General features: G+C 42.5%; 1 protein-coding gene and 1 pseudogene across 2 annotated transcripts in view; both read left to right on the top strand.

The window, feature by feature from the left end:
* Positions 1-27900, top strand: part of LOC141133794 (C-reactive protein-like) — a 109971-nt gene that overhangs the window by 24778 nt on the left and 57293 nt on the right. Inside the window, exon 3 of one of the 2 annotated variants that reach the window (XM_073623350.1) lies at positions 9184-11941. The exons of the other annotated variant lie outside the window; for it this stretch is intronic. Coding sequence (XP_073479451.1) covers positions 9184-9800 — 617 coding nt within the window. The 3' untranslated portion in view covers positions 9801-11941. Of the gene's footprint in view, positions 1-9183; positions 11942-27900 lie in introns of those variants that run through there. 2 annotated transcript variants of the gene reach the window in all.
* The window catches only part of LOC141131168 (C-reactive protein-like), a 45933-nt pseudogene continuing 36791 nt past the window's right edge, over positions 18759-27900 (top strand).

A 27900-nucleotide genomic window follows, 5' to 3' on the forward strand; every position in this document is an offset into this window, starting at 1 on the left:
ATGATCTCACTGCCCCTCCTCTCCACCTTATCCAATCAGAGTGATATGAATGACAGAGGTTCTGAGTAAGTGCCCCCTGTGGTCAGTTTTCAGAGGGAAAGCCACTCACACAAAACTCAGAAGACCGCTGCTATCTCTGTATATAGTGCTGGATACTACAGTGATTTTCAGTATCCCCAGCAGCTCTCCAGGTATCAGATATGGATAGTTATATTGAACCAGACTGGACTTATGTAAGAATGCAAAAAATATAATTTCTGGAGTTCAAGGAGGATGCACTGCTGGGCACATTTCCCTCAGACTTACCCGATGAGACTTGGCAGAAGGGGGAGCCAGAACCAGGGTCAGGAGCCATACCAGATGTCATACACAGAATGTCAGCCAGGGGTAAGGCAGCAAGCAGAGTCAGGAGGAAGCCAAGGTCAAATACTGGTAATCAGGCAGCAGAGGAGTCAAGGAGCAAGCCAGACAGTGGCAGCTGGTGCTCAAAATTTTTTTGGGGGGCACAAAAAAGTTGAAAAAAATCATCAATTGCAGCCACTGTGCCCTCAAACGCTGCTACTGTGCCATCAAATGCTGCCACTGTGCCCATTAAAAGCTGCTGCTGTGCCATCAAATGCTGCCAGTGTGCCCATCATATGCTGCCATTGTGCACATCATATGCTGCCAGTGTGCCCATCACATGCTGACAGTGTGCCCATCACATGCTGCCAGTGTGCCCATCAAATGCTGACACCCCACTCACACCCACTCACAAACCCCCACCCCACCCCCGCATGGATGAGTTGCGGGACACACTGGCCCGCTCACACACCACGACACCCCCCCGGATGGATGGCGGGACACCCCGCTAGCACCACTCCCCTATGCGGATGGATCGCGGGACACACCGGCCCGCTCACACACAAACTTCTCACTGGTCTCACTGACCTGCCTCCTGATTGGTGGGGAAGCAATGCGATGTGAAAATAGCGAATATTCATTCACTATGGTCACACAATTGGGTGGGATCAGGGAGCACTCTCTGCGCCCTCCGAGCCCACCCTTTTTTGAAGCCTATTAGAGCCTCTGGCTCTAATCAGGTGCTTCAAAAAATACACCCCTCCCACCCCCCGCCCCCCGCCATAGGAGTCCATGTGTCTGGCATCCTGAAAGGGGCAGCAGGGACAGGGGGGTTTCCCGTGTGCCCACAATGCACGGCCGCCACTGACAGTGGTCATACACGGATAAGCAGGCAAAAGCGGGGTCAATGGAGCAAGCCAAGAGTCAAAGCCAGGAATGGAGACAAGACAGGTCAAAGGCAAGCCGGGTCAGTAATAGGAAATACAATAGTATCAATAACAGGAACACATGGGGGAGCTGAAGATTACCCAGCAACTATTGGCTCAAGCTGCTGGCTTTAAATAGGCACCCAAATGTGTCACGTATTGCTTGTGCACTGGCACATGAATCCTCACAGCAGTTCGTGCTCGTGCGTGCATGCGCCTTTGCATTGGTCAATTTCTATGTGCCAATCTTCAGTTCCACTGGGCCTTTAGTGGATGTGCCAGTCCTTCTACGAACCATTCTCTGACACATAACTAGTGATATATTGATGAATGTGGTAGCCAGTTTATATAGCTTATAGTATTGGGGCTCCCATACTTCTAAAACTGAGGATGCAACATTAATTAAAATGTTGTAAGAACATTTGGAGATACAAGTAAAACCCTTTATTGGGTAATTGAGAAGATGGAAAATATAAAAATAACAAATATAAATGATCCTCTCAAGGTATATAGAAGTGTATCCAATTGTTTTGTATTTTAGATTCTAGCATCTATAAATGAAATCTGAGTTTATTGTTTAGTATCCAAAGCTTTGAGAAGTATCAGTAATGAGTTTTGTCTGTTTGTAAAATGTTCGTCTTCTCCAGAGAAACCAACACAGCTCATGTCATTTTAATGCCGCGTACACGTGAGCGGACTTTCCGGCATACTTGGTCCGGCGGACCAGAGTCCGCCGCACAATCCGATCGTGTGTAGGCTCCCACGGACTTTTTTTCCCAAAAGTCCACCAGACCTAGAAATGAAGCATGTTTCAAATCTTTCCCTTGTAAGTTCGCCTCACTTCCTGATGGAAAGCCCGTTCATCTGTATGCTGGTCTGACGGACCAGATACGACGCAAGGGCAGGGTATTGCATCTTGCGTTCGCTGCAATAGGAAAAACAAATTTTCCTATTGCGATGAGCGTGGGGCATACCAGGTCCTTAGGTCTGGTATGGATTTTAGGGGGAACCCCCTACGCTGAAAAAACGGCATGGGGTCCCCCTTAAAATCCATACCAGACCCTGATCCGAGCACCCAGCCCGGCCGGTCAGGAAGGGGGGTGGGGACGAGTGAACGCCCCCCCTCCTGAGACGTACCAGGCCGCATGCCCTCAACATGGGGGGGTGGGTGCTTTGGGGGAGGGGGCGCCCTGCGGCCCCCCCACCACAAAGCACCTTGTCCCCATGTTGATGAGGACAAGGGCCTCTTCCCGACAACCCTGGCCATTGGTTGTGGGGGGTCTGTGGGCGGGGGGCTTATCGGAATCCGGGAGCCCTCTATAGTAAGAGGGCCCCCAGATCCCGGCCCCCCCACCCTATGTGAATGAGTATAGGGTACATGGTACACCTACCCATTTACCTAGGGAAAAAGTGTCAATAATAAAACACACTACACAGGTTTTTAAAGTAATTTATTAGACAGCTCCGGGGGGTCTTCTTCCGACTTCGGGGGTCCCTCCAGTTCCTCTTCTCCCGTCATCTGGTTGGTTCTTCTTCCCTCTCTCTGCTCTCATCTCCCGGTGTTCGACCTCTGCTCCCGGAGTTCCAGTTCTTCTGCCGGCTCCTCCGCTATCTTCATGCCGCTCTTTTGCCAGCGGGGGCCTGGACTTCTGGCTTTTGGCCTTTGGCTTCTGGCTTCTTGGCATCTTGGCTTCTTGGCTTCTTGGCTCTTCTCTTCTTCAGATGTTGACACGATGGTCTCTCCGGCTGGAATGCTCTCTGAGCACTCTGATGTGACTTATGTAGGCGGAGACCCCGCCCCCTTATGCCGTCACAGTCCCTGGGCATGCTGGGACTGTGATGTTTTAGGGGGCGTGGTAACTGATGTTCAGCAGATACTCAGCAGAAATTTGGGCCTTAGGTGTTGTTGTGGCCACAACACTGTAAGCCCTCACAGGGCCCTGCTGTGAAATATTAGATCAAGAATTATAATTACATGCCCCTGTTTAACAGGGGCAGAAAAATTGGGCATTTGGTGGTGGTGGTGGTGGTGCTGGTGCCACAACACTGTAAGTCCTCACAGTTACTCTTGGTAGGCGCAGAAACGGGCCCTGCTGTGAAGTATTAGATCAAGAATTCTAATTACATGTCCCTGTTAAACAGGGGCTGAAAAATTGGGCCTTAGGCACTGGTGCCACAACACTGCAACCCCTCACAGATACTCTAGTTGGAGCGCAGGAACTAGCCCTGCTGCAAACAATTGCATCAAAAATTGTTATTACACGCCCCTATTAAACAGGGGTTAAAAAATTGGGCCTCAGGCACTGGTGGCGGTGCCCAGAACCTAAAATGTTCTTACAAGCTATCAGCATGATCATTGAGAAGGAAGAGGATAATTACTCAGCATAACAGGATAGTCACTCAGCATCAGCATAGGCAGTCTTTGAAGGGATCTGACATTTAAAAAAAAATTATTCGGTTACATCAGCATCAGGTGCTTGGTAGCTGGTGGTGATCCAAGACTGATTCATTTTTATGAAGGTCAGTCGATCGACCAAGTCGGTGGACAGATGCACCGTGTGATCGGTTACAAAGCTTCCAGCAGCACTGAATGTGCGTTCCGAAAGAACGCTGGATGCAGGACAGGCCAGTAGCTCAATTGCATACTGTGCAAGCTCTGGCCAGTGATCCATCCTCAAGACCCAGTAACCCAGAGGATTTTCGGTGGGAAAGGTGTCCAAGTCAGATCTTGCCCCTAGGTATTCCTGCACCATGTAAAACAGATGTTGGTGATGGTTGCTGGAACCGATCATACCTTGGGGCTGCGGACTAAAAAATTGTCTGAACGCATCGGTCAGACGGCCACCTTTTCCACCGCTCCTTCTTTGACTGACCAAAGCCTCGGTAACACATTGTCCAGGAAAAGGAGTTTGTAACCTCCCAGTCTCTGGGAACGCAATGCACAGACCTTTCTGCAAGGCCTCCCGAAGATGTTTCATCCTCTACACCCTCTGCGACGGCAAGATAAGGTCCGCAACCTTACTCTTGTAACGTGGATCAAGGAGGGTTGCCAGCCAGTAACGATCCCTCTCCTTGATACCACAAATGTAAGGATCCTTCCGCAGGCTTTGCAGGATCAGGGAGGTCATGCAGCGTAGGTTTGCTGAGGCATTTGGTCTGGAGTCCTCTGGGTCACTAAGGACGACATGATCCACAGCCACCTCCTCCCAGCCACCGAAAAAAGGCCAAGCTTGTCCCACGGCCATATGCTGATGAGCATGCATCCACGACCAGTACTCTCCTTGTTGGCCTTCCAGACATACTAATGGCCTGCAGTGAGATGTAGCTGCATTAAGCTGGGATATATATAGATATATATATCTATATATATATATCTATATATATATAGATATATACATATATAAAGGTAAAATAATGTAGCTGCCTGCGGTAGTGATAGGATCAGGAAAACACCACCAACCTTCTACAGGTAGCTTTAGCTGAACACTGTGCAGAAGTCGCACTACACTAACGTGTAAATAATGTAGCTGCCTGCGGTAGTGATAGGATCAGGAAAACACCACCAACCTTCTACAGGTAGCTTTAGCTGAACAATGTGCAGAGGTCGCACTACACTAACTTGTAGCTTTAGCTGGACACTGTGCACTACACTAACTTGTAGCTTTAGCTGAACAATATGCAGAGGTCGCACTACACTAATTTGTAGCTTTAGCTGAACACTGTGCAGAGGACGCACTACACTAACTTGTAGCTTTAGCTGAACACTGTGTAGAGGTCGCACTACACTAACTTGGAGCTTTAGCTGAACACTGTGCAAAGGTCGCACTACACTAACGTGTAAATAATGTAGCTGCCTGCGGTAGTGATAGGATCAGGAAAACACCACCAACCTTCTACAGGTAACTTTAGCTGAACACTGTGCAGAGGTCACACTACACTAGCGTGTAAACAATGTAGTTCCTGCGGTAGTGATAGGATCAGGAAAACACCACCAACCTTCTACAGGTAGCTTTAGCTGAACACTGTGCAGAGGTCCCACTACACTAACGTGTAAATATTGTAGCTGCCTGCGGTAGTGATAGGATCAGGAAAACACCACCAACCTTATACAGTTAGCTTTAGCGGAACACTGTGCAGAGGTCCCACTACACTAACGTGTAAATATTGTAGCTGAACACTGTGCAGAGGTCGCACTACACTAACTTGTAGCTTTAGCTGAACACTGTGCACTACACTAACTTGTAGCTTTAGCTGAACACTGCAGAAGTCGCACTACACTAACTTGAAGCTTTAGCTGAACACTGTTCAAAGGTCGCAATACACTAACTTGTAGCTTTAGCTGAACACTGTGCACTACACTAATTTGTTGCTGTAGCTGAACAATGTGCAGAGGTCGCACTACACTAACTTGTAGCTTTAGTTGAACACTGTGCAGAGGTCGCACTAAACTAACTTGTAGCTTTAGCTGAACACTGTGCACTACACTAACTTGTAGCTTTAGCTGAACACTGCAGAAGTCGCACTAAACTAACTTGAAGCTTTAGCTGAACACTGTGCAAAGGTCGCAATACACTAACTTGTAGCTTTAGCTGAACACTGTGCACTACACTAATTTGTTGCTGTAGCTGAACAATGTGCAGAGGTCGCACTACACTAACTTGTAGCTTTAGTTGAACACTGTGCAGAGGTCGCACTAAACTTACTGGTAGCTTTAGCTGAACACTGTGCACTACACTAACTTGTAGCTTTAGCTGAACACTGCAGAAGTCGCACTAAACTAACTTGAAGCTTTAGCTGAACACTGTGCAAAGGTCGCAATACACTAACTTGTAGCTTTAGCTGAACACTGTGCAGAGGTCGCACTAAACTAACTTGTAGCTTTAGCTGAACACTGTGCAGAGGTCGCACTACACTAACTTGCAGCTTTACCTGAACACTGTGCACTACACTAACTTGTAGCTTTAGCTGAACACTGTGCAGAGGTCGCACTACACTAATTTGTAGCTTTAGCTGAACACTGTGCAGAGGACGCACTACACTAACTTGTAGCTTTAGCTGAACACTGTGCAGAGGTCGCACTACACTAACTTGGAGCTTTAGCTGAACACTGTGCAAAGGTCGCACTACACTAACGTGTAAATAATGTAGCTGCCTGCGGTAGTGATAGGATCAAGAAAACACCACCAACCTTCTACAGGTAGCTTTAGCTGAACACTGTGCAGAGGTCCCACTACACTAACGTGTAAATATTGTAGCTGCCTGCGGTAGTGATAGGATCAGGAAAACACCACCAACCTTATACAGTTAGCTTTAGCGGAACACTGTGCAGAGGTCCCACTACACTAACGTGTAAATATTGTAGCTGAACACTGTGCAGAGGTCGCACTACACTAACTTGTAGCTTTAGCTGAACACTGTGCACTACACTAACTTGTAGCTTTAGCTGAACACTGCAGAAGTCGCACTAAACTAACTTGAAGCTTTAGCTGAACACTGTTCAAAGGTCGCAATACACTAACTTGTAGCTTTAGCTGAACACTGTGCACTACACTAATTTGTTGCTGTAGCTGAACAATGTGCAGAGGTCGCACTACACTAACTTGTAGCTTTAGTTGAACACTGTGCAGAGGTCGCACTAAACTTACTGGTAGCTTTAGCTGAACACTGTGCACTACACTAACTTGTAGCTTTAGCTGAACACTGCAGAAGTCGCACTAAACTAACTTGAAGCTTTAGCTGAACACTGTGCAAAGGTCGCAATACACTAACTTGTAGCTTTAGCTGAACACTGTGCAAAGGTCGCAATACACTAACTTGTAGCTTTAGCTGAACACTGTGCACTACACTAATTTGTTGCTGTAGCTGAACAATGTGCAGAGGTCGCACTACACTAACTTGTAGCTTTAGTTGAACACTGTGCAGAGGTCGCACTAAACGAACTTGTAGCTTTAGCTGAACACTGTGCACTACACTAACTTGTAGCTTTAGCTGAACACTGCAGAAGTCGCACTAAACTAACTTGAAGCTTTAGCTGAACACTGTGCAAAGGTCGCAATACACTAACTTGTAGCTTTAGCTGAACACTGTGCACTACACTAATTTGTTGCTGTAGCTGAATAATGTGCAGAGGTCGCACTACACTAACTTGTAGCTTTAGTTGAACACTGTGCACTACACTAACTTGTAGCTTTAGCTGAACACTGTGCAGAGGATGCACTACACTAACTTGTAGCTTTAGCTGAACACTGTGCACTACACTAACTTGTAGCTTTAGCTGAACACTGTGCAGAGGTCGCACTAAACTAACTTGTAGCTTTAGCTGAACACTGTGCAGAGGTCGCACTAAACTAACTTGAAGCTTTAGCTGAACACTGTGCAGAGGTCGCACTACACTAACTTGTAGCTTTAGCTGAACACTGTGCAGAAGTCGAACTAAACTAACTTGTAGCTTTAGCTGAACACTGTGCAGAGGTCGCACTACACTAACTTGCAGCTTTACCTGAACACTGTGCGCTACACTAACTTGTAGCTTTAGCTGAACACTGTGCAGAGGACGCACTACACTAACTTGTAGCTTTAGCTGAACACTGTGCAGAGGTCGCACTAAACTAACTTGAATCTTTAGCTGAACACTGTGCAGAGGTCGCACTACACTAACTTGTTGCTTTAGCTGAACACTGTGCAGAAATCGCACTAAGCTAACTTGTAGCTTTAGCTGAACACTGTGCAGAGGTAGCACTTCACTAATAGTCTAGCTGCCTGACTGTGGTACTAATAAGATCAGAAGAATACCAGCAATTTTCTTCAGGTAGCTTTAAATACTGTAACAACACAAGCCTGCCTGTCAGTAGGAAGATAATAACAGGAACGGATCTAGCTAAACTGAATACAGTGTATATATATATATACACATACACACACACACACACACACACACAACACCTGGGATGCATATATATATACACAATACACTAAGTGCAGCTAACTGACTGACTGTCCTGCCTAATCTATTTAACTTAAATAAAATGACACTGTCTCTCTGTCTCTCAACGCCGAAACACACTACACAGGGCCGCCATGCAGGTGGTCTTATACAGTGTGGGGCATGTACTAAACCCCCTGAGCCATAATTGGCCAAAGCCACCCTGGCTTTGGCCAATTACAGCTCTCTCTACAGACGGTGCTGTAAATGGCCAAGCATGCGGGTTATAGTGCATGCTTGGCCAATCATCAGGCAGCAATGCACTGTGATGCCACCGTGAATTATGGGCCATGAAGCGCCACTCGAATTTGGAGCGAATGGCCCATATCATTCGCAATTTGACGAATGGTCGAACAAACGATGTTCGAGTCGAACATGGGTTCGACACAAACATGAAGCTTATCCCTATTGGTGAACTAAGTGACGTTCCTGGGATTATGTCCTGACACCAGAAGACATTCAGAAGGTTGTCCCTGGTGATCTCCATGGAAATGTCATTAATTGGAATTGTCTACTCTACCAAGTGAAAGGAGACGTTCTTGTCCTGCCTAACAATTTGTGTTAGTATGCCATCTTCACTATATATACATAAGCTCCTCCAATGCCTGGTACAGAATTACTATAAAAAATTATGATTTATTTGTCATGAACAATAACAATGAGAGGTGACAAAGACAACTATAAGAGAAAAATCACTTGACAAGAAATCAACATTCTCATGGAGTAACTACAACAACTGAAAAAATTGAAAAGATGATTCTCAGTGATGAATTATTGAGTCCTAACTTAAAACTTCTATCCTGAGATATATGAGTGTATCCAATTGTTGTTTAGTTATGATTCTGGTACCTTTAAATAAATTCTGATTTCATTATTCAGCGTGTAAAGCTTTGATATGTATCAGTAATGATCTTTGTCTGTTTTCTTCCCTAGACATGGAGGGCAAAGTCTTCGTCTTCCCCAAAGAAACTAACACAGATCGTGTCATTCTAACACATACAATTACAAAACCATTGAAGAAAGTCAGCGTTTGTCTACGTTCTTATACCGACCTTTCCCGTCCTTATACTACCTTCTCTCTCGCTACTCCCGGGAAGGACAATGCCTTTTTCTTCTACTTACAGCCTCCAAACACTTTTTCTATGCATGTCAACCAGGAAGTTACTCATTTTAAAACAGACTCTGAGACTTTGGACTGGATGCACATCTGTGTAACCTGGGACTCCGACACTGGAGTGATCCAACTTTGGGTCAATGGAAAGCTCTACCCCAGAAAAGTCTCAATGAAAGGGACTTCTATCGCACCTAAAGCCAGCATTGTTCTGGGACAGGACCAAGACTCTATTGGTGGAGGGTTTGATTCTAAGCAGTCATTGGTTGGTGAAATAAGTGATGTTAACATGTGGGATTCTATCCTGACTTCATTAGATGTACAGAAAGCCCTTCTTGGTCAATTCAATGGAAATGTCATTAATTGGAAGTCTCTAGCCTATGAAATTAAAGGGGGAGTGATTATCCAGCTTAAAACAAGTACCTCGAGGTTAATATAATAAAGGCAAATAAGCTGTTTACGTTGCAAGATTATTTTCCTTAGTGTATGTGGTGCATCTCTGCTGACTTCTATCATTTGGTTTGGAACACATCTGTGTGGCCTGGAACTCCGACACTGGAGTGGTCCAAATCTGGGTCAATGGAAAACTCATAGGTGAAGCTCTGCTCACTTCCATCATCCAATCATCTGCAAGAAAAACACAGGTGTTTCCTGGCATGTGATTGAGTATTCTTAGCAAAGTGGATTGTCACCACATTGACTAAGTTAAGTGAAAATTCTCTTGCAAACAATACCACCTGTTTGCCTTTAGTAAATCAATTTCTCTGTTTTTAAGATAACCCAACTGCTGGTTTTGAATTTCATTAAAAACAATCATTTATTTTTCATCCAAATCAACAATGACATTTCTTATTTACTCAACCGTATATATCGAGATATATTTTCTTAAGTGTGTTGCACCATCCTTCTAGTAAATACATAACCACAAATATAAATAACAGGTAGGAATTGTTACCCTTTTGCTGCAAGTAGAAACTGTGTGGGGTTTTCTTTGCCACTTTCTGCCAAACGACATAATGGTAACCCATGGCAGTTTGAGTGGTTATACCGGGGCCATGTTTGTAGTTATGACTTCAGTACCTTTTTTTAGAGCTGGCAATGCTCTACAATGTAAAAGCAGTCCTAGTGACTGATTAGCTGCTGGATCAATTTTACAGGCAGCGGGAGGTTTCATGCCTCTCCTTCCCCCACCCTCCAGTGCCTCTTCTGGCTCTCCTGTCCCACCGCAGAACCCAGGACTGAAGCCAGCGATTCTGCTGGCTTACCATAGAGCTGAACATCCCCGATCATCTCTATGGTCTAAGGCAGGGGTCTACAAACTCTCTATACAAATTTTACTGTCCTTCATGCTTTAGGGGGCCAGAATGAGGCCATCGGGAGTAGAAAATGCCCCAGCATCAGTAGGAATAAACAATGTCCCATCTTTGGTGTCAGTGAGAGAAATTGTGTCCCATCCTTGGTGTCAATGAGAGGAGTTTTGCCTCATCATTGGTGTTATTGAGAGGAATTATGCCCTATCATTGGGAGGAATTTTTCCCCGTCATTGGTGTCATTGGGAGGAATTGTGCCTCATATTTGGTGTTATTGGGAGGAATTGTTCCCCATTGTTGGTGTCATTGGGATGAACTGTGCCCCATCTTGGTGTCATTGAGAGGAGTGGTCCCCCATGATTGGTGTCATTGGGCAGATTTGTCCCCCATCATTGGTGTCATTGGAGGAATTGTGCCTAATCTTTAGTGTCATTGGGAAGAATTGTGCCCCATTGTTGGTGTCAATGGGATGAACTGTGCTCCATCTTGGTGTCACTGAGAGGAATGGTCCTCCAGCATTGGTTTTATTGGGCCCCGTTGTTGGTTTAATTAGGAGGAACTGTGCCCCTTTGTTGGTGTCAGTGAACGAAATAGTGCCCCAAGGTCCGGATAAAAGCAAGCAAAGGGCCATATCTGACCTCCGGGCCGCAGTTTGGAGACCACCATTAGTCTAAGAGACCAATCCATTTTGGATTGGGAAAGCATCTGTTACAAACTGATCTTGGTTTGATCAGATGCTTTTTAAGGCAGACGGGAGATCTGGTGTCTGTTAGACCCCAGATGTCTCAGTAAAGAGGACCAGTCATGTTTTATTGCTACAGTGGTATAGAAAAAAATCACCCCCTTTAAAATAATCACATTTTGTTGCTTTGCAGCCTGAAATGAAGACAGGCACAGTTTTAATTTTATCCAGCTGTTTTTACTCAGTGCAACTTGAACAATGTAACACCAACAAGTCAGGAATTTTTTTCCCACAAAATTACAAAAACAGAATCACTGAGCTCGAAAGAAGATCACCCCCCTCCTAAAAATGATGTGTAAACTCAATCAGTTGTAGCTCATCACCTTCTCAATGGCACACAAAGCCATCTGACTTTCAGCTATGGTCATTTTGATTAGCTCAGCATGAAAAAGAACTGACCACAGTGTCCAGGGAAAGTGACGGACCCGGAAGGGGGGGGATCAGTGAATGAACCTTTGTTGGTCTCCTCCAACCCCCCATACCTGTAGGCACCCACCACCATGCTTGTCATGGAGGGGATGCATGTGATATGGAGGAGAGGAAAGCGTATCTCCCACTCATGTTCATATATGAAATACATTAGTGGAAGCAAATGGGTTAAAGGTGCCAAATGCCCAACTTTATGTTAAATAATTATCCCAAAATATTTCTAAAAGTTATTATTTATTGATTAGTTTAACACCATAAAACATTGAAAACTTAAAAAAATGTAGTACAGCAAAATCAATAAATACAAAATTTTAAACACATTTTTTTTAGAAATATTTTGGGATAATTATTGATTGTGATGATTATTATTGATAATTATTGATTGTGATAAATATTTTGGGATAATTATTGATTGTGATGATTTTTATTGATAATTATTGATTGTGATAAATATTTTGGGATAATTATTGATTGTGATGATTTTTTTTCTTTTAATATTAACAATATTTCTGTCATTTTATAGTCTTGTTTAAAACAATATATAGCATAAATAAATATAAATCATCTGAAATAAAATATACAGAGAAGTTATATGAAAGCTGCATTCTCACTGTGTTTTTTCTTCATTCTAAAACCTGAAGTCTAATTGGTTAGTTAACTTTTTGATATTCGGAGATTCGGATATGTCCGAATACCTGAATTACAGTATAAACAAAGTTTACCGAATGCTCCAAATAACGAAACAAAATTCTAATTGAAATTCGATTAGAATTTTACATCGAATTCCATTCGAATTCGAACTGTAAACATATTTCTGAAATCAAAGACTGTGTGTGTTATTAGAGTACCATTTGGAAATAATGCTGTTTTTGTTAAGCCAAAGGTGATTTAACCGCTTCAGCTCCAAGCATCGTTTTGAGATTTGTTGTTTACAAGTTAAAATATATATTTTTTTTTGCTAGAAAATGACGTAGAACCCCCAAACATTATATATGTTTTTTTTTCAGACACCCTAGAGAATAAAATTGCGGTCATTACATGTCACATCGTATTTGCGCAGTGGTCTTACAAGTGCAATTTTTGGGAAAAAAATACACTTTTTTGAGTTAAAGAGTAAGACAACGGTAAAGTTATCCCAATTTTTTTTATGTTGTGAAAGATAATGTTAAGCCGAGTAAAGTGATAACCAACATGTCACGCTTCAAAATTGCGCCCGCTTGTGGAATGGTGACAAACTTTGGCACTTAAAAATCTCCATTGGCGACATTTAAAAATGTCTACATTTTACCAGTTTTGAGTTATAGAGGAGGTCTAGTGCTATAATTATTGCTCTCCCTCTAACAATTGTGGCGATGCCTCACATGTGTGGTTTGAACATCATTTTCAAATTTGGGCGTGACTTACGCATTGTGTTCGCTTCTGCGTGCGAGCACGGCTGGACGAGGAGCTTTAAAATTTAAAAAAATTCTTATTTATTTTACCTTTTTTGATTTTTTTTTTTTTACACTGTCCTTTAAAAAAAAGTGTCACTTTTATTCCTATTGCTAGGAATGTAAACCTCTCTTGTAATAGAAAAAAAAATAACAGGACCTCTTAAATATGAGATGTGAGGTCAAAAAGACCTCACATCTCATATTTACACTAAAATGCAATAAAAAAAAATAATGTCAAAAAAAGAAAAAATTCCCTTTTAAGAGCATTGGACAGAAGTGATGTTTGACGTTGCTTCTGCCCTCCAATGCTATGGAGCCGAGTGGGGCCATCTTCCCCTCACTCGGCATCCAGGCAGTGAGGGGAGCGGACACGATCGCCTCCACAGATACCAACGGCCCTGGTAAGTGGCGGAGACGACTGAAGCATGGCATGCCTAATAAAAGTGATAAAAGTGATCCTGCCACGAATTCGCCACTGAGACCACTTTTATCTCAAAGAGAAATGCATGCCGTTCCTGAAAATACCAGGGTTATGGCAGCTAGCTGCTGCCATAACAGCGGTATTTAGCCCCAAACTGCGGAAGTACAGGTACGGCGATTTGCGTGAAGTGGTTAGAGTCATTGTAATCTAGTAAAGATTTTCATTTTGTTTGTTCTCTTCGAATTGAAAATAAAAATCTAAAATTTTCTATTCAACCGATTCAAAATTTATCGATTCAAACTTATCAAATCGAAATAAAAAAACGGTAAATTCGAAGAAAATTTGAAAAAGACATAAAACAAATTCTGAATATGAATTCCAAATACGAATCCCGAATACGAATCGACCGAATTTAACAAAACAAAATAATTAGATTTAGGAATCTAAATGAAACAAAACAAAATAGGAGATCCCTTAACCACTTCCGCACGACTATATACATCCTCACTTTGAGGATGGATATCGTTGTTATGGCAGCAGCTAGCTGCCATAACCCTGGTATTGCCGTGTTCGTCCGGCGGTCCGGTTTAAGATAAAAGTGGTCTCTGTGGCGTATTCACTGCAAGATCACTTTTATCACCCCCCCCCCACACGCACGCGCCACATTCCGGTGCCCTCCACCGCTTACCGGAGCTGTCGGCAGCAGCGGAGGCAATCGGATCCTTGTGGCTGTGCATGGAGATGAGTGAGGGGAAGATGGCCCCCATCCGTCTTCATGAAACTGCAGGGCGGAAGCAACGTCAAAATGTCTCTTCCGCTCATAGCTCTTAAAGGGCCACTTTTAAATTTTTTTTTAATTGAATTTTAGTGTAAATATGAGAGGTCTTTTTGACCCCAGATCTCACATTTAAGAGGTCCTGTCATGCTTTTTTCTATTACAAGGGATGTTTACATTCCTTGTAATAGGAATAAAAGTGATCCAATTTTTTTTAAAAAACAGTGTAAAAAATAAAAATAAAAGGTAAAATAAATAAGAAAAAAAAATTACACCCGCGCCCCATCCCGCCGAGTTTGCGTGCAGGAGCGTACACATACGGGAGTAGCGCCCACATATGAAAACAGTGTTCAAACCACACATGTGAGGTATTGTCGTGATCAGTAGAGCGAGAGCAATAATTCTAGTCCTCTGTAATGCAAAACATGCAACCTGTAGAATTTTTTAAATGTCGCCTATGGAGATTTTTAAGGGTAAAAGTTTGTCGCCATTCCATGAGCGGGCGCAATTTTGAAGCGTGACATGTTGGGTATCAATTTACTCGGTTTAACCTTATCTTTCACAATAAAAAAAAATTAGGCTAACTCTACTGTGTGTTTTATTTTTTAATCCAAAAAATGTATATTTTCAAAAAAAAGTGCGCTTGTAAGACCACTGCGCAAATACGGTGTGACAGAAAGTATTGCAACGACCGCCATTTTATTCTCTAGGGTGTTAGAAAAAAATGTATAATGTTTGGGGGTTGTAAGTAATTTTCTAGCAAAAACAAACTGTTTTTAACTTGTAAACAACACATCTAAAAAAGAGGCCCGGTCTTTAAGTGGTTAAACACTACCAGCCCAACCAGGGTGGGCTGAAGGGACAGTTGCCCAGGGCACAGTAGTAGAAGATGGCATCCCACTCACCTCACCAAGCAGCAGATCATGGCGAGCAAGCAGTGGACCCCAGCTTCATGTCTGCTCTGACAGCTCCTGTTGTCATCCTGTACTCCAACATGCCCACTCTCCACCCCATCTGCCCCCAGCTGACGCAAAAGCATATTACTACCTCCTTTGCAACTACCTTCTAGAAAGAATGCAGGTAATTGTCCACACATGTGCAGTGCACACTTCATGCCAACCATGGACTGCTGGAGCAAGGTGGCAGAGAATGGACACAGGGCGCTACACCCATTCTATGGCAGAGGCTGGGGTCTCAGTACAGAATCCTTGTCCTGGGCACTGGATGGACCTGTCCTGGTACTGAGTAAAACACAGGGGACAATAACTGTGCAAGCTTTTATCTGGTAAGTCCAAGAACAATCACTGCACTGGCATTCACTGCTATTTTTTAACGTAGTTATAATCCCAGTAAATGTTCAGACCATTAACCACTTGGCGACCGCTCACTTTGGCTTTACTGCTACAGTGCGTGCCAGCTGCACAGAATCACACATACACATGACTCTGCTTTTCCAGGAAGGAGGCGCACCTGAAGGCCAGGCTGTGTTTTGATACATCACAGCACCTACCGGTCACCAGGTCCAGGCAAATGACTGACCTCCGGCACCCGGTGATCGGCTCTGAGCTTCCCTGAACACAGCTCTGTGAATTAAAAAAAAAGAGAGCAGTGTTCAGTGACAGGTGATCTCACTGTTGCTAAGCAGGGAATTAAAGCAAACTACAGTGCCTTGCAAAACTATTCACCCCCTTGGCTTTTTATCTATTTTGATACATTACAGCCTTTAGTTAATTTTGTTTTAATCTGAATTATATGTGATGGATCAGAACACAATAGTCTAAGTTGGTGAAGTAAAATTAGAAAAATATATACATAAAACTATTTTTCAAACATAAAAAACTGATAATTGGCATGTGCGTATGTATTCACCCCCCTTTGTTATGAAGTCCATAAAAAGCTCTGGTGCCACCAATTACCTTCAGAAGTCACATAATTTGTGAAATGATGTCCACCTGTGTGCAATCTAATGCCCCGTACACACGGTCGGATTTTCCGACCGAAAATGTGTGATAGGACCTTGTTGTCGGAAATTCCGACCGTGTGTGGGCTCCATCACACATTTTCCATCGGATTTTCCGACACACAAAGTTTGAGAGCAGGATATAAAATTTTCCGACAACAAAATCCGTTGTCGGAAATTCCGATCGTGTGTACACATATACGACGGACAAAGTGCCATGCATGCTCAGAATAAATAAAGAGATGAAAGCTATTGGCCACTGCCCCGTTTATAGTCCCGACGTATGTGTTTTACATCACCGCGTTCAGAGCGATCGGATTTTCCGACAACTTTGTGTGACCGTGTGTATGCAAGACAAGTTTGAGCCAACATCCGTCGGAAAAAATCCTAGGATTTTGTTGTTGGAATGTCCGAACAAAGTCCGACCATGTGTACGGGGCATAAGTGTCACATGATCTGCCATTACATATACACACCTTTTTGAAAGGCCCCAGAGGCTGCAACACCTAAGCAGGAGGCACCACTAACCAAACACTGCCATGAAGACCAAGGAACTCTCCAAACAAGTAAGGGACAATGTTGTTGAGAAGTACAATTCAGGGTTAGGTTATAAAAAAAATATCCAAATCTTTGATGATCCCTAGGAGCACCATCAAATCTATCATAACCAAATGGAAAGAACATGGCACAACAGCAAACCTGCCAAGAGACAGCCGCACACCAAAACTCACGGATCGGGCAAGGAGGGCATTAATCAGAGAGGCAGCACAGAGACCGAAGGTAACCCTGGAGGAGCTGCAGAGTTCCACAGCAGAGACTGGAGTATCTGTACATAGGACGACAATAAGCCGTAAGCTCCATAGAGTTGGGCTTTATGGCAGAGTGGCCAGAAGAAAGACATTACTTTCAGCAAAAAACAAAATGGCACGTTTTGAGTTTGTGAAAAGGCATGTGGGAGACTCCCAAAATGTATGGAGGAAGGTGATCTGGTCTGATAAGACTAAAATCGAACTTTTTGGCCATCAAAGAAAACGCTATGTCTGGCGCAAACCCAACACATCACATCAGCCAAAGAACACCATCCCCACAGTGACACATGGTGGTGGCAACATCATGCTGTGGGGATGTTTATCACCAGTTGGGACTGGGAAACTGGTCAGGGTTGAAGGAAAGTTGAATGGCGCTAAATACAAGGATATTCTTGAGCAAAGCCTGTACCACTCTGTGTGTGATTTGAGGCAATGATGGAGGTTCACCTTCCAGCAGGACAATGACTCCAAACAAACTGCTAAAGCAACGCTTGAGTGGTTTAAGGGGAAACATGTAAATGTGCTGGAATGGCCAATTATGTGCATTTGTATTCAGCCCCCTTTACTCTGATACCCCTAACTAAAATCTAGTGGAACTAATTGCCTTGAGAAGTCACCTAATTAGTAAATAGAGTACACCTGTGTGTCATTTAATCTCAGTATAAATACAGCTGTTCCTTGAAGCCCTCAGAGGTTTGTTAGAGAACCTTAGTGAACAAATAGCATCATGAAGGCCAATTAACACACCAGACAGATCAGGGATAAAGTTGTGGAGAAGTTTAAAGCAGGGTTAGGTAAAAAAAAATCTCCCAAGCTTTGAACATCTCACTGAGCTCTGTTCAATCCATTATGCAAAAATGGAAAGAGCATGGTGCAACTGCAAACCTACCAAGACATGGCCGTCCACCTAAACTGACAGGCTGGGCAAGGAGAGCATTCATCAGAGAAGCAGCCAAGAGGTCCATGGTAGTGGCGGCTGGTGAAGTTTTTGGATGGGGGGGCGCCAGACTCCGTCCATCGTTTTTGACCCCTCCCACTTTTCATAAACCACATCCGTTATAGAATTTTGACTTTTATCTTTATAGCGGATGAACGATAAGAAAGGGTGTGCCAATCAAACTATAACCTACCCTTGTGCAGACCTTTCACTATGCAGACTAAGGCCCCGTTCACACTGCTGCGATGCAAGAACCCTGCAAATCCACTGCGGGTTCCCGCATCGCGCCTGACTCACACGGCAGTTCACACTGCCATATGCGAACTGCTGGCGAGTGCCATACAATGTTTATGACACCCCCATTTCAGCTTGTATATCACACTGCGAACTGACAGTTCGGACATGAATCTGACCGCATAGGTGTGAACACCCATGCGATCCGATTCTGGTGCAGACCAAAAAAAGGGTCCTGTTCGAGTTTAGTCCAATGCGATGCGATTTCAGCAATACTATCTGTATAAAAACTGTAGGTGGACAAGAAAAAAGCCGCCAAACCCCGTCCTACCACCACTGCACTCAGTATGGTAAAGAATGACCCAATAAAAGCTGCCACTTTAAAGAATATACATGGAAAATCTGAATCACACCTAAGAAAAGGTACACAAGGAGATGAAGAGTGGCGCTACCCCCCTAATGTGGGCTTTGAGGCAAGTGCTCACACCCCCTCTAATGATGTGAAGTAAACCCTATATATCCTAAATCACAGTGTAGGAAGTGATACAAAACATACAATCAAAACATACAGTCAAAAATAAAAATGGGATGCTAGAAGGGCATGTGAGATGAGTAGTGATGACCACACAAATGAGCACCAGCTACTGGTGCAATACACATGGATACAAACTATTGCATATCAGTAATAATCTAGCATGACACTAGAAACAAATGAAAGAAGTGGTATGTAAATGACTGCAATGACTCCTATTGACAACCCGTGACAAGTGAATAAAACCCGGTATCGTAATACCAGAAAAAACACACCTGAAAAAATCAATATGATATTAGATTAATGAACTGTGAAAAAATATTCAAAAAAATGTAAAAATATGAAACTGTATGTGAAAAAAATAAAACAATTGGAAAAATTGAGAAAACTTGAAAAATAGTCTACATAAAATATGAGGTAATGTAGAGAAAAGTTCCAAAAGTGCAGTTGTCTCCAATCCACAAAATGCTGTTGACCATGTCCACCACACCTCAGTGACGTGATTCCACTCCCTTGTAGCCACGGCAATCCTATACGTCTGTTAGAGGAAGGAGTGAAGGGTGATGGAGCAGGGATCAGCTGAGGAACGTGGGCTGCGAACAGGTGAGACGATCATCGGCATTCACACTCTCTGGGTCCGCTGTGGCCATCCTGTGCTGTGCTATTGTTGCTGCATGCTCTGCTGTGGTCTGCTGTGATACAGTTTCATTGCTGTGAAGTGAATTGCCTAGTTGATTTTATCTACCATGTGAGTGCATATGTGTTGATTTTAGTTTGGATAAAATTTTTTAAACAATATCACGCCATTGGAGCGTTTTTTTTTTAATTTTATATGTGGAATCACTATCTCAAGGAAAGTGTTCGGTGCACTTAGCAGTGGAAACCATTGGTCGCATGATAACCCCCATGTGAGTGGGTTGAGGCTTTTCGCCGGCCAAACACGAGAGTGGGAGGCCTTATCAGCTGGTGAGTTTGCAATTCACAAGGGAGTGGAATCACGTCACTGAGGTGTGGTGGACACGGGTCAACAGCATTTTGTGGACTGGAGACACCTGCACTTTTGGAACTTTTCTCTACATTACCTCACATTTTATGTGGACTATTTTTCAAGTTTTCTCAATTTTTCCAATTGTTTTATTTTTTTCACATACAGTTTCATATTTTTACATTTTTTTCAATATTTTTTCACAGTTCATTTATCTAATATCATATTGATTTTTTCGGGTGTGTTTTTTCTGGTATTACGATACTGGGTTTTATTCACTTGTCACGGGGTGTCAATAGTAGTCATTGCAGTCATTTACATACCACTCCTTTCATTTGTTTCTAGTGTCATGCTAGATTATTACTGATATGCAATAGTTTGTATCCATGTGTATTGCACCAGTAGCTGGTGCTCATTTGTGTGGTCATCACTACTCACCTCACATGCCCTTCTAGCATTCCATTTTTATTTTTGACTGTATGTTTTGATTGTATGTTTTGTATCATTTCCTACACTGTGATTTAGGATATATAGGGTTTACTTCACATCATTAGAGGGGGTGTGAGCACTTGCCTCAAAGCCAAAATTAGGGGGGTAGTGCCACTCTTCATCTCCTTGTGTACCTTTTCTTAGGGGTGATTCAGATTTTCCATACTATCTGTATGGCTGAAATCACACTGCACCGACATCGAATGTGATTCGCACTACAGTGCAATCACATGCGATCTAGCACAGAGCACCAGTGTGAACTGGCCCTAATAAAGATATATGTTTGTACATAGTATCCAGAAAATAAAACATGTGTGTACACACCAAATATATATCCTAGAAACCAAGGTTATACTTCTGAAGGTCAATGCACTAAACAAATGTCATGCTGATATGTGGTCTATGCAGCATACCTTCCAAATGCATGCTAAGATATTTTGATCAATTGTACACTTCTAACTTTGTGCAAAAGTTTGGTGAAGGCTAATTTAAATTCCAGCATGACTACCCACAAGGCCAGCTCCATGATCTGAACGGTTTGACACAGAAAAATTCAAGAGGTCTGCCCAGATGCATAACCTCAACCTTACTAAACACCTTTGGGTGGAATAAAACACCAATTGTGAACCAAGTCCTTATATCCAACATCAGTGCCTAACGTTAAAAATGCATGCCCACAGATAAAATCCAAAACCATGCTGGAAGCCTTCCTGGATAAGTGGAGACTGTTGTAGATACGTGGGGAGTGGGTAAAAAAAAAGCTTAAGCCCCTAAATCACTTAAGAACTGAACCGATCCTCATGCTGCATGGCGCGCGAGATCTCATTACCTTACCTGGCTTCCAGCACCTCCGCTCGGGCCGAAGAATGGAGCTGCCGACGTCACTTCCTATTTTCGTCTATTACGCGAAACCCAGAAGTAACTTCAAGATTTAAGCAACAATGCTCCCGCCCGTAGTGATTCTACGAGCGGAAGCTACTCAGCGCTTTGTATTGCACCACAAAGCGGGTTGAAAGCCCGCAAATGAAGCTCCACTTCTTCAATCTCATGATTGCATTGACCTGGCGCTTCCCATAGTGCACTGTGTCCGGTGCTCGAACACAGTGCACTTAGTTAAAGGACTTTTTTTCTTTTTTTTTCCTTAAAGGGACAGTTTTAATTTTTTTTTGTGTGACTACACAGGAGGGGGGGCAGCGCCCGGGCGCCCCCTATGGACGGGCCCCAACTGGTCCATGGTAACTCTGGAGGAGCTGCAGAGATCCACGGCTCAGGTGAGAGAATCTGTCCACAGGACAACTATTAGTCGTGCTCTCCACAAATCTGCCCTTTATGGAAGAGTGGCAATAAGAAAGCCATTGTTGAAAGAAAGAAATAAGAAGTCCTGTTTGCCGTTTGTAAGAAGTCATGTGGGGGACCCAACAAACATTTGGAAGAAGGTGCTCTGGTCAGATGAGACCAAAATTGAACTTTTTGGCCTAAAAGCAAAACACTTAAACACTGCACATCACCCTAAACACACCATCCCCACCGTGAAACATGGTGGTGGAAGCATCATATTGTGTGGATGCTTTTCTTCAGCAGGGTCAGGGAAGCTGGTTAGAGTTGATGGGAAGATGTATGTAGCCAAATACAGGGCAATCTTAGATTTGAGACTGGGGCGGAGGTTCACCTTCCAGCAGGACAATGACCCTAACACACACAGCCAGAGCTACAATGGAATGGTTTAGATCAAAGCATATTCATGTGTTAGAATGACCCAGTCACAGTCCAGACCTAAATCCAAATGAGAATCTGTGGCAAGAGTTGAAAATTGCTGTTCACAGACGCTCTCCATCCAATCTGACAGAGCTTGAGATATTTTGCAAAGAAGAATGGGCAAAAATTTCCTTCTCTAGATGTGAAAAGCTGGTAGAGACATCCCCAAAAAGACTTGCAGCTGTAATTGCAGAGAAAGGAGGTTCTAGAAAGTTTTGACTCAGGGGGGCGCCATACAAATTCCCCCCACACTTTTCACATATTTATTTGTAATAAATATATAAAAATAAACATTTTGAAAACTTTTATTATTTTTCTTCTACAGTACTTCACAGTTATGTGCCACTTTGTGTTGATCAATCACATAAAATCCCAATAAAACACATTTACATTTTTGGTTGTAACATGACAAAATATGGAAAATGTCAAGGCACTGTATATGAGTGTATCCAATTGTTTTGTATTTTAGATTCTAGCATCTATAAATACATTCAGAGTTTATTGCTCCACATCTAGAACTTCGATCTGTAGCAGTAATGATCTTCATCTGTTTTCTTCCCTAGACATGGAGGGTAAAGTCTTCGTCTTCCCCAAAGAAACCAACACATCTCATGTCATTCTAAGACCTACAATTACAAGGCCATTGCAGAAAGTCAGCATCTGTCTACATTCTTATACCGACCTTTCCCGCCCCTATACTCTCTTCTCTCTTGCTACTCCCGGGAAGGAAACTGCCTTTCTCATCTACTTACAGCCTTCAAACACTTGTTCTGTATATATCAATGAGGTAAGCATTGATTTTAAACAGACTCCGGGCCTCTGGACTGGAAGCACACTTGTGTGACCTGAGACTCTGAAACTGGAGTGGTCCAACTTTGGGTCAATGGAAAGTTCTACCCGGGAGAAGTCTCCAGTAAAGGGTCTTCTATCGAAGCTGAAACCAGCATTATTCTGGGACAGGAACTGAGTCATTGAGAGGAATAGTGCCCCATCTTGGTGTCACTAAGAGGAATGGTCCCACATCATTGTTTTTATTGGGCCCCGTTGTTGGTTTAATTGGGAGGAACTGTGCTCCTTTGTTGGTGTCAGTGAATGAAATAGTACCCCAAGGGTGGCCAGGTAAAAGAAAGCAAAGGGCCACATCTGGACCCCAGGCTGCAGTTTGGAAACCACTGGTCTGAGAGAACAATCCATTTTTGGATTGGGAAAGCATCTGTTCAAACTGATCTTGGTTTGATCAGATGCTTTTTAAGGGCAGATGAGAGATCTGGGGTCTAACAGATGGCAGATGTCTCAATAATGAGAACCAGTCATGTTTTATTGCTACAGTGGGTATATAAATAAATTGTACCCCTTTAAAATAATACATTTTGTTGCTTTGCAGCCTGAAATGAAGAGAGATACATCTTTTGTTTTACCCAGTTGTTTTTACTCAGTGCAACTTGAACAATGTAACACCAACGTGTCAAGAAAAAAAATAAAAATTCAAAAACAGAATCACTGAGTTGGAAAGAAGATCACCCCCCTCCTAAAAATGACTTGTAAACTCAATCAGTTGTAGCTCATCACCTTCTCAATGGCACACAAAGCCATCTGACTTTCAGCTATGGTCATTTTGATTAGCTCAGCATGAAAAAGAACTGACCACAGTGTCCAGGGAAAGTGACGGACCCGGAAGGGGGGGGATCAGTGAATGAACCTTTGTTGGTCTCCTCCAACCCCCCATACCTGTAGGCACCCACCACCATGCTTGTCATGGAGGGGATGCATGTGATATGGAGGAGAGGAAAGCGTATCTCCCACTCATGTTCATATATGAAATACATTAGTGGAAGCAAATGGGTTAAAGGTGCCAAATGCCCAACTTTATGTTAAATAATTATCCCAAAATATTTCTAAAAGTTATTATTTATTGATTAGTTTAACACCATAAAACATTGAAAACTTAAAAAAATGTAGTACAGCAAAATCAATAAATACAAAATTTTAAACACATTTTTTTTAGAAATATTTTGGGATAATTATTGATTGTGATGATTATTATTGATAATTATTGATTGTGATAAATATTTTGGGATAATTATTGATTGTGATGATTTTTATTGATAATTATTGATTGTGATAAATATTTTGGGATAATTATTGATTGTGATGATTTTTTTTCTTTTAATATTAACAATATTTCTGTCATTTTATAGTCTTGTTTAAAACAATATATAGCATAAATAAATATAAATCATCTGAAATAAAATATACAGAGAAGTTATATGAAAGCTGCATTCTCACTGTGTTTTTTCTTCATTCTAAAACCTGAAGTCTAATTGGTTAGTTAACTTTTTGATATTCGGAGATTCGGATATGTCCGAATACCTGAATTACAGTATAAACAAAGTTTACCGAATGCTCCAAATAACGAAACAAAATTCTAATTGAAATTCGATTAGAATTTTACATCGAATTCCATTCGAATTCGAACTGTAAACATATTTCTGAAATCAAAGACTGTGTGTGTTATTAGAGTACCATTTGGAAATAATGCTGTTTTTGTTAAGCCAAAGGTGATTTAACCGCTTCAGCTCCAAGCATCGTTTTGAGATTTGTTGTTTACAAGTTAAAATATATATTTTTTTTTGCTAGAAAATGACGTAGAACCCCCAAACATTATATATGTTTTTTTTTCAGACACCCTAGAGAATAAAATTGCGGTCATTACATGTCACATCGTATTTGCGCAGTGGTCTTACAAGTGCAATTTTTGGGAAAAAAATACACTTTTTTGAGTTAAAGAGTAAGACAACGGTAAAGTTATCCCAATTTTTTTTATGTTGTGAAAGATAATGTTAAGCCGAGTAAAGTGATAACCAACATGTCACGCTTCAAAATTGCGCCCGCTTGTGGAATGGTGACAAACTTTGGCACTTAAAAATCTCCATTGGCGACATTTAAAAATGTCTACATTTTACCAGTTTTGAGTTATAGAGGAGGTCTAGTGCTATAATTATTGCTCTCCCTCTAACAATTGTGGCGATGCCTCACATGTGTGGTTTGAACATCATTTTCAAATTTGGGCGTGACTTACGCATTGTGTTCGCTTCTGCGTGCGAGCACGGCTGGACGAGGAGCTTTAAAATTTAAAAAAATTCTTATTTATTTTACCTTTTTTGATTTTTTTTTTTTTACACTGTCCTTTAAAAAAAAGTGTCACTTTTATTCCTATTGCTAGGAATGTAAACCTCTCTTGTAATAGAAAAAAAAATAACAGGACCTCTTAAATATGAGATGTGAGGTCAAAAAGACCTCACATCTCATATTTACACTAAAATGCAATAAAAAAAAATAATGTCAAAAAAAGAAAAAATTCCCTTTTAAGAGCATTGGACAGAAGTGATGTTTGACGTTGCTTCTGCCCTCCAATGCTATGGAGCCGAGTGGGGCCATCTTCCCCTCACTCGGCATCCAGGCAGTGAGGGGAGCGGACACGATCGCCTCCACAGATACCAACGGCCCTGGTAAGTGGCGGAGACGACTGAAGCATGGCATGCCTAATAAAAGTGATAAAAGTGATCCTGCCACGAATTCGCCACTGAGACCACTTTTATCTCAAAGAGAAATGCATGCCGTTCCTGAAAATACCAGGGTTATGGCAGCTAGCTGCTGCCATAACAGCGGTATTTAGCCCCAAACTGCGGAAGTACAGGTACGGCGATTTGCGTGAAGTGGTTAGAGTCATTGTAATCTAGTAAAGATTTTCATTTTGTTTGTTCTCTTCGAATTGAAAATAAAAATCTAAAATTTTCTATTCAACCGATTCAAAATTTATCGATTCAAACTTATCAAATCGAAATAAAAAAACGGTAAATTCGAAGAAAATTTGAAAAAGACATAAAACAAATTCTGAATATGAATTCCAAATACGAATCCCGAATACGAATCGACCGAATTTAACAAAACAAAATAATTAGATTTAGGAATCTAAATGAAACAAAACAAAATAGGAGATCCCTTAACCACTTCCGCACGACTATATACATCCTCACTTTGAGGATGGATATCGTTGTTATGGCAGCAGCTAGCTGCCATAACCCTGGTATTGCCGTGTTCGTCCGGCGGTCCGGTTTAAGATAAAAGTGGTCTCTGTGGCGTATTCACTGCAAGATCACTTTTATCACCCCCCCCCCACACGCACGCGCCACATTCCGGTGCCCTCCACCGCTTACCGGAGCTGTCGGCAGCAGCGGAGGCAATCGGATCCTTGTGGCTGTGCATGGAGATGAGTGAGGGGAAGATGGCCCCCATCCGTCTTCATGAAACTGCAGGGCGGAAGCAACGTCAAAATGTCTCTTCCGCTCATAGCTCTTAAAGGGCCACTTTTAAATTTTTTTTTAATTGAATTTTAGTGTAAATATGAGAGGTCTTTTTGACCCCAGATCTCACATTTAAGAGGTCCTGTCATGCTTTTTTCTATTACAAGGGATGTTTACATTCCTTGTAATAGGAATAAAAGTGATCCAATTTTTTTTAAAAAACAGTGTAAAAAATAAAAATAAAAGGTAAAATAAATAAGAAAAAAAAATTACACCCGCGCCCCATCCCGCCGAGTTTGCGTGCAGGAGCGTACACATACGGGAGTAGCGCCCACATATGAAAACAGTGTTCAAACCACACATGTGAGGTATTGTCGTGATCAGTAGAGCGAGAGCAATAATTCTAGTCCTCTGTAATGCAAAACATGCAACCTGTAGAATTTTTTAAATGTCGCCTATGGAGATTTTTAAGGGTAAAAGTTTGTCGCCATTCCATGAGCGGGCGCAATTTTGAAGCGTGACATGTTGGGTATCAATTTACTCGGTTTAACCTTATCTTTCACAATAAAAAAAAATTAGGCTAACTCTACTGTGTGTTTTATTTTTTAATCCAAAAAATGTATATTTTCAAAAAAAAGTGCGCTTGTAAGACCACTGCGCAAATACGGTGTGACAGAAAGTATTGCAACGACCGCCATTTTATTCTCTAGGGTGTTAGAAAAAAATGTATAATGTTTGGGGGTTGTAAGTAATTTTCTAGCAAAAACAAACTGTTTTTAACTTGTAAACAACACATCTAAAAAAGAGGCCCGGTCTTTAAGTGGTTAAACACTACCAGCCCAACCAGGGTGGGCTGAAGGGACAGTTGCCCAGGGCACAGTAGTAGAAGATGGCATCCCACTCACCTCACCAAGCAGCAGATCATGGCGAGCAAGCAGTGGACCCCAGCTTCATGTCTGCTCTGACAGCTCCTGTTGTCATCCTGTACTCCAACATGCCCACTCTCCACCCCATCTGCCCCCAGCTGACGCAAAAGCATATTACTACCTCCTTTGCAACTACCTTCTAGAAAGAATGCAGGTAATTGTCCACACATGTGCAGTGCACACTTCATGCCAACCATGGACTGCTGGAGCAAGGTGGCAGAGAATGGACACAGGGCGCTACACCCATTCTATGGCAGAGGCTGGGGTCTCAGTACAGAATCCTTGTCCTGGGCACTGGATGGACCTGTCCTGGTACTGAGTAAAACACAGGGGACAATAACTGTGCAAGCTTTTATCTGGTAAGTCCAAGAACAATCACTGCACTGGCATTCACTGCTATTTTTTAACGTAGTTATAATCCCAGTAAATGTTCAGACCATTAACCACTTGGCGACCGCTCACTTTGGCTTTACTGCTACAGTGCGTGCCAGCTGCACA

Source organism: Aquarana catesbeiana, linkage group LG03 (genome assembly GCF_042186555.1).
Source record: "Aquarana catesbeiana isolate 2022-GZ linkage group LG03, ASM4218655v1, whole genome shotgun sequence".
NCBI lineage: Eukaryota > Metazoa > Chordata > Amphibia > Anura > Ranidae > Aquarana > Aquarana catesbeiana.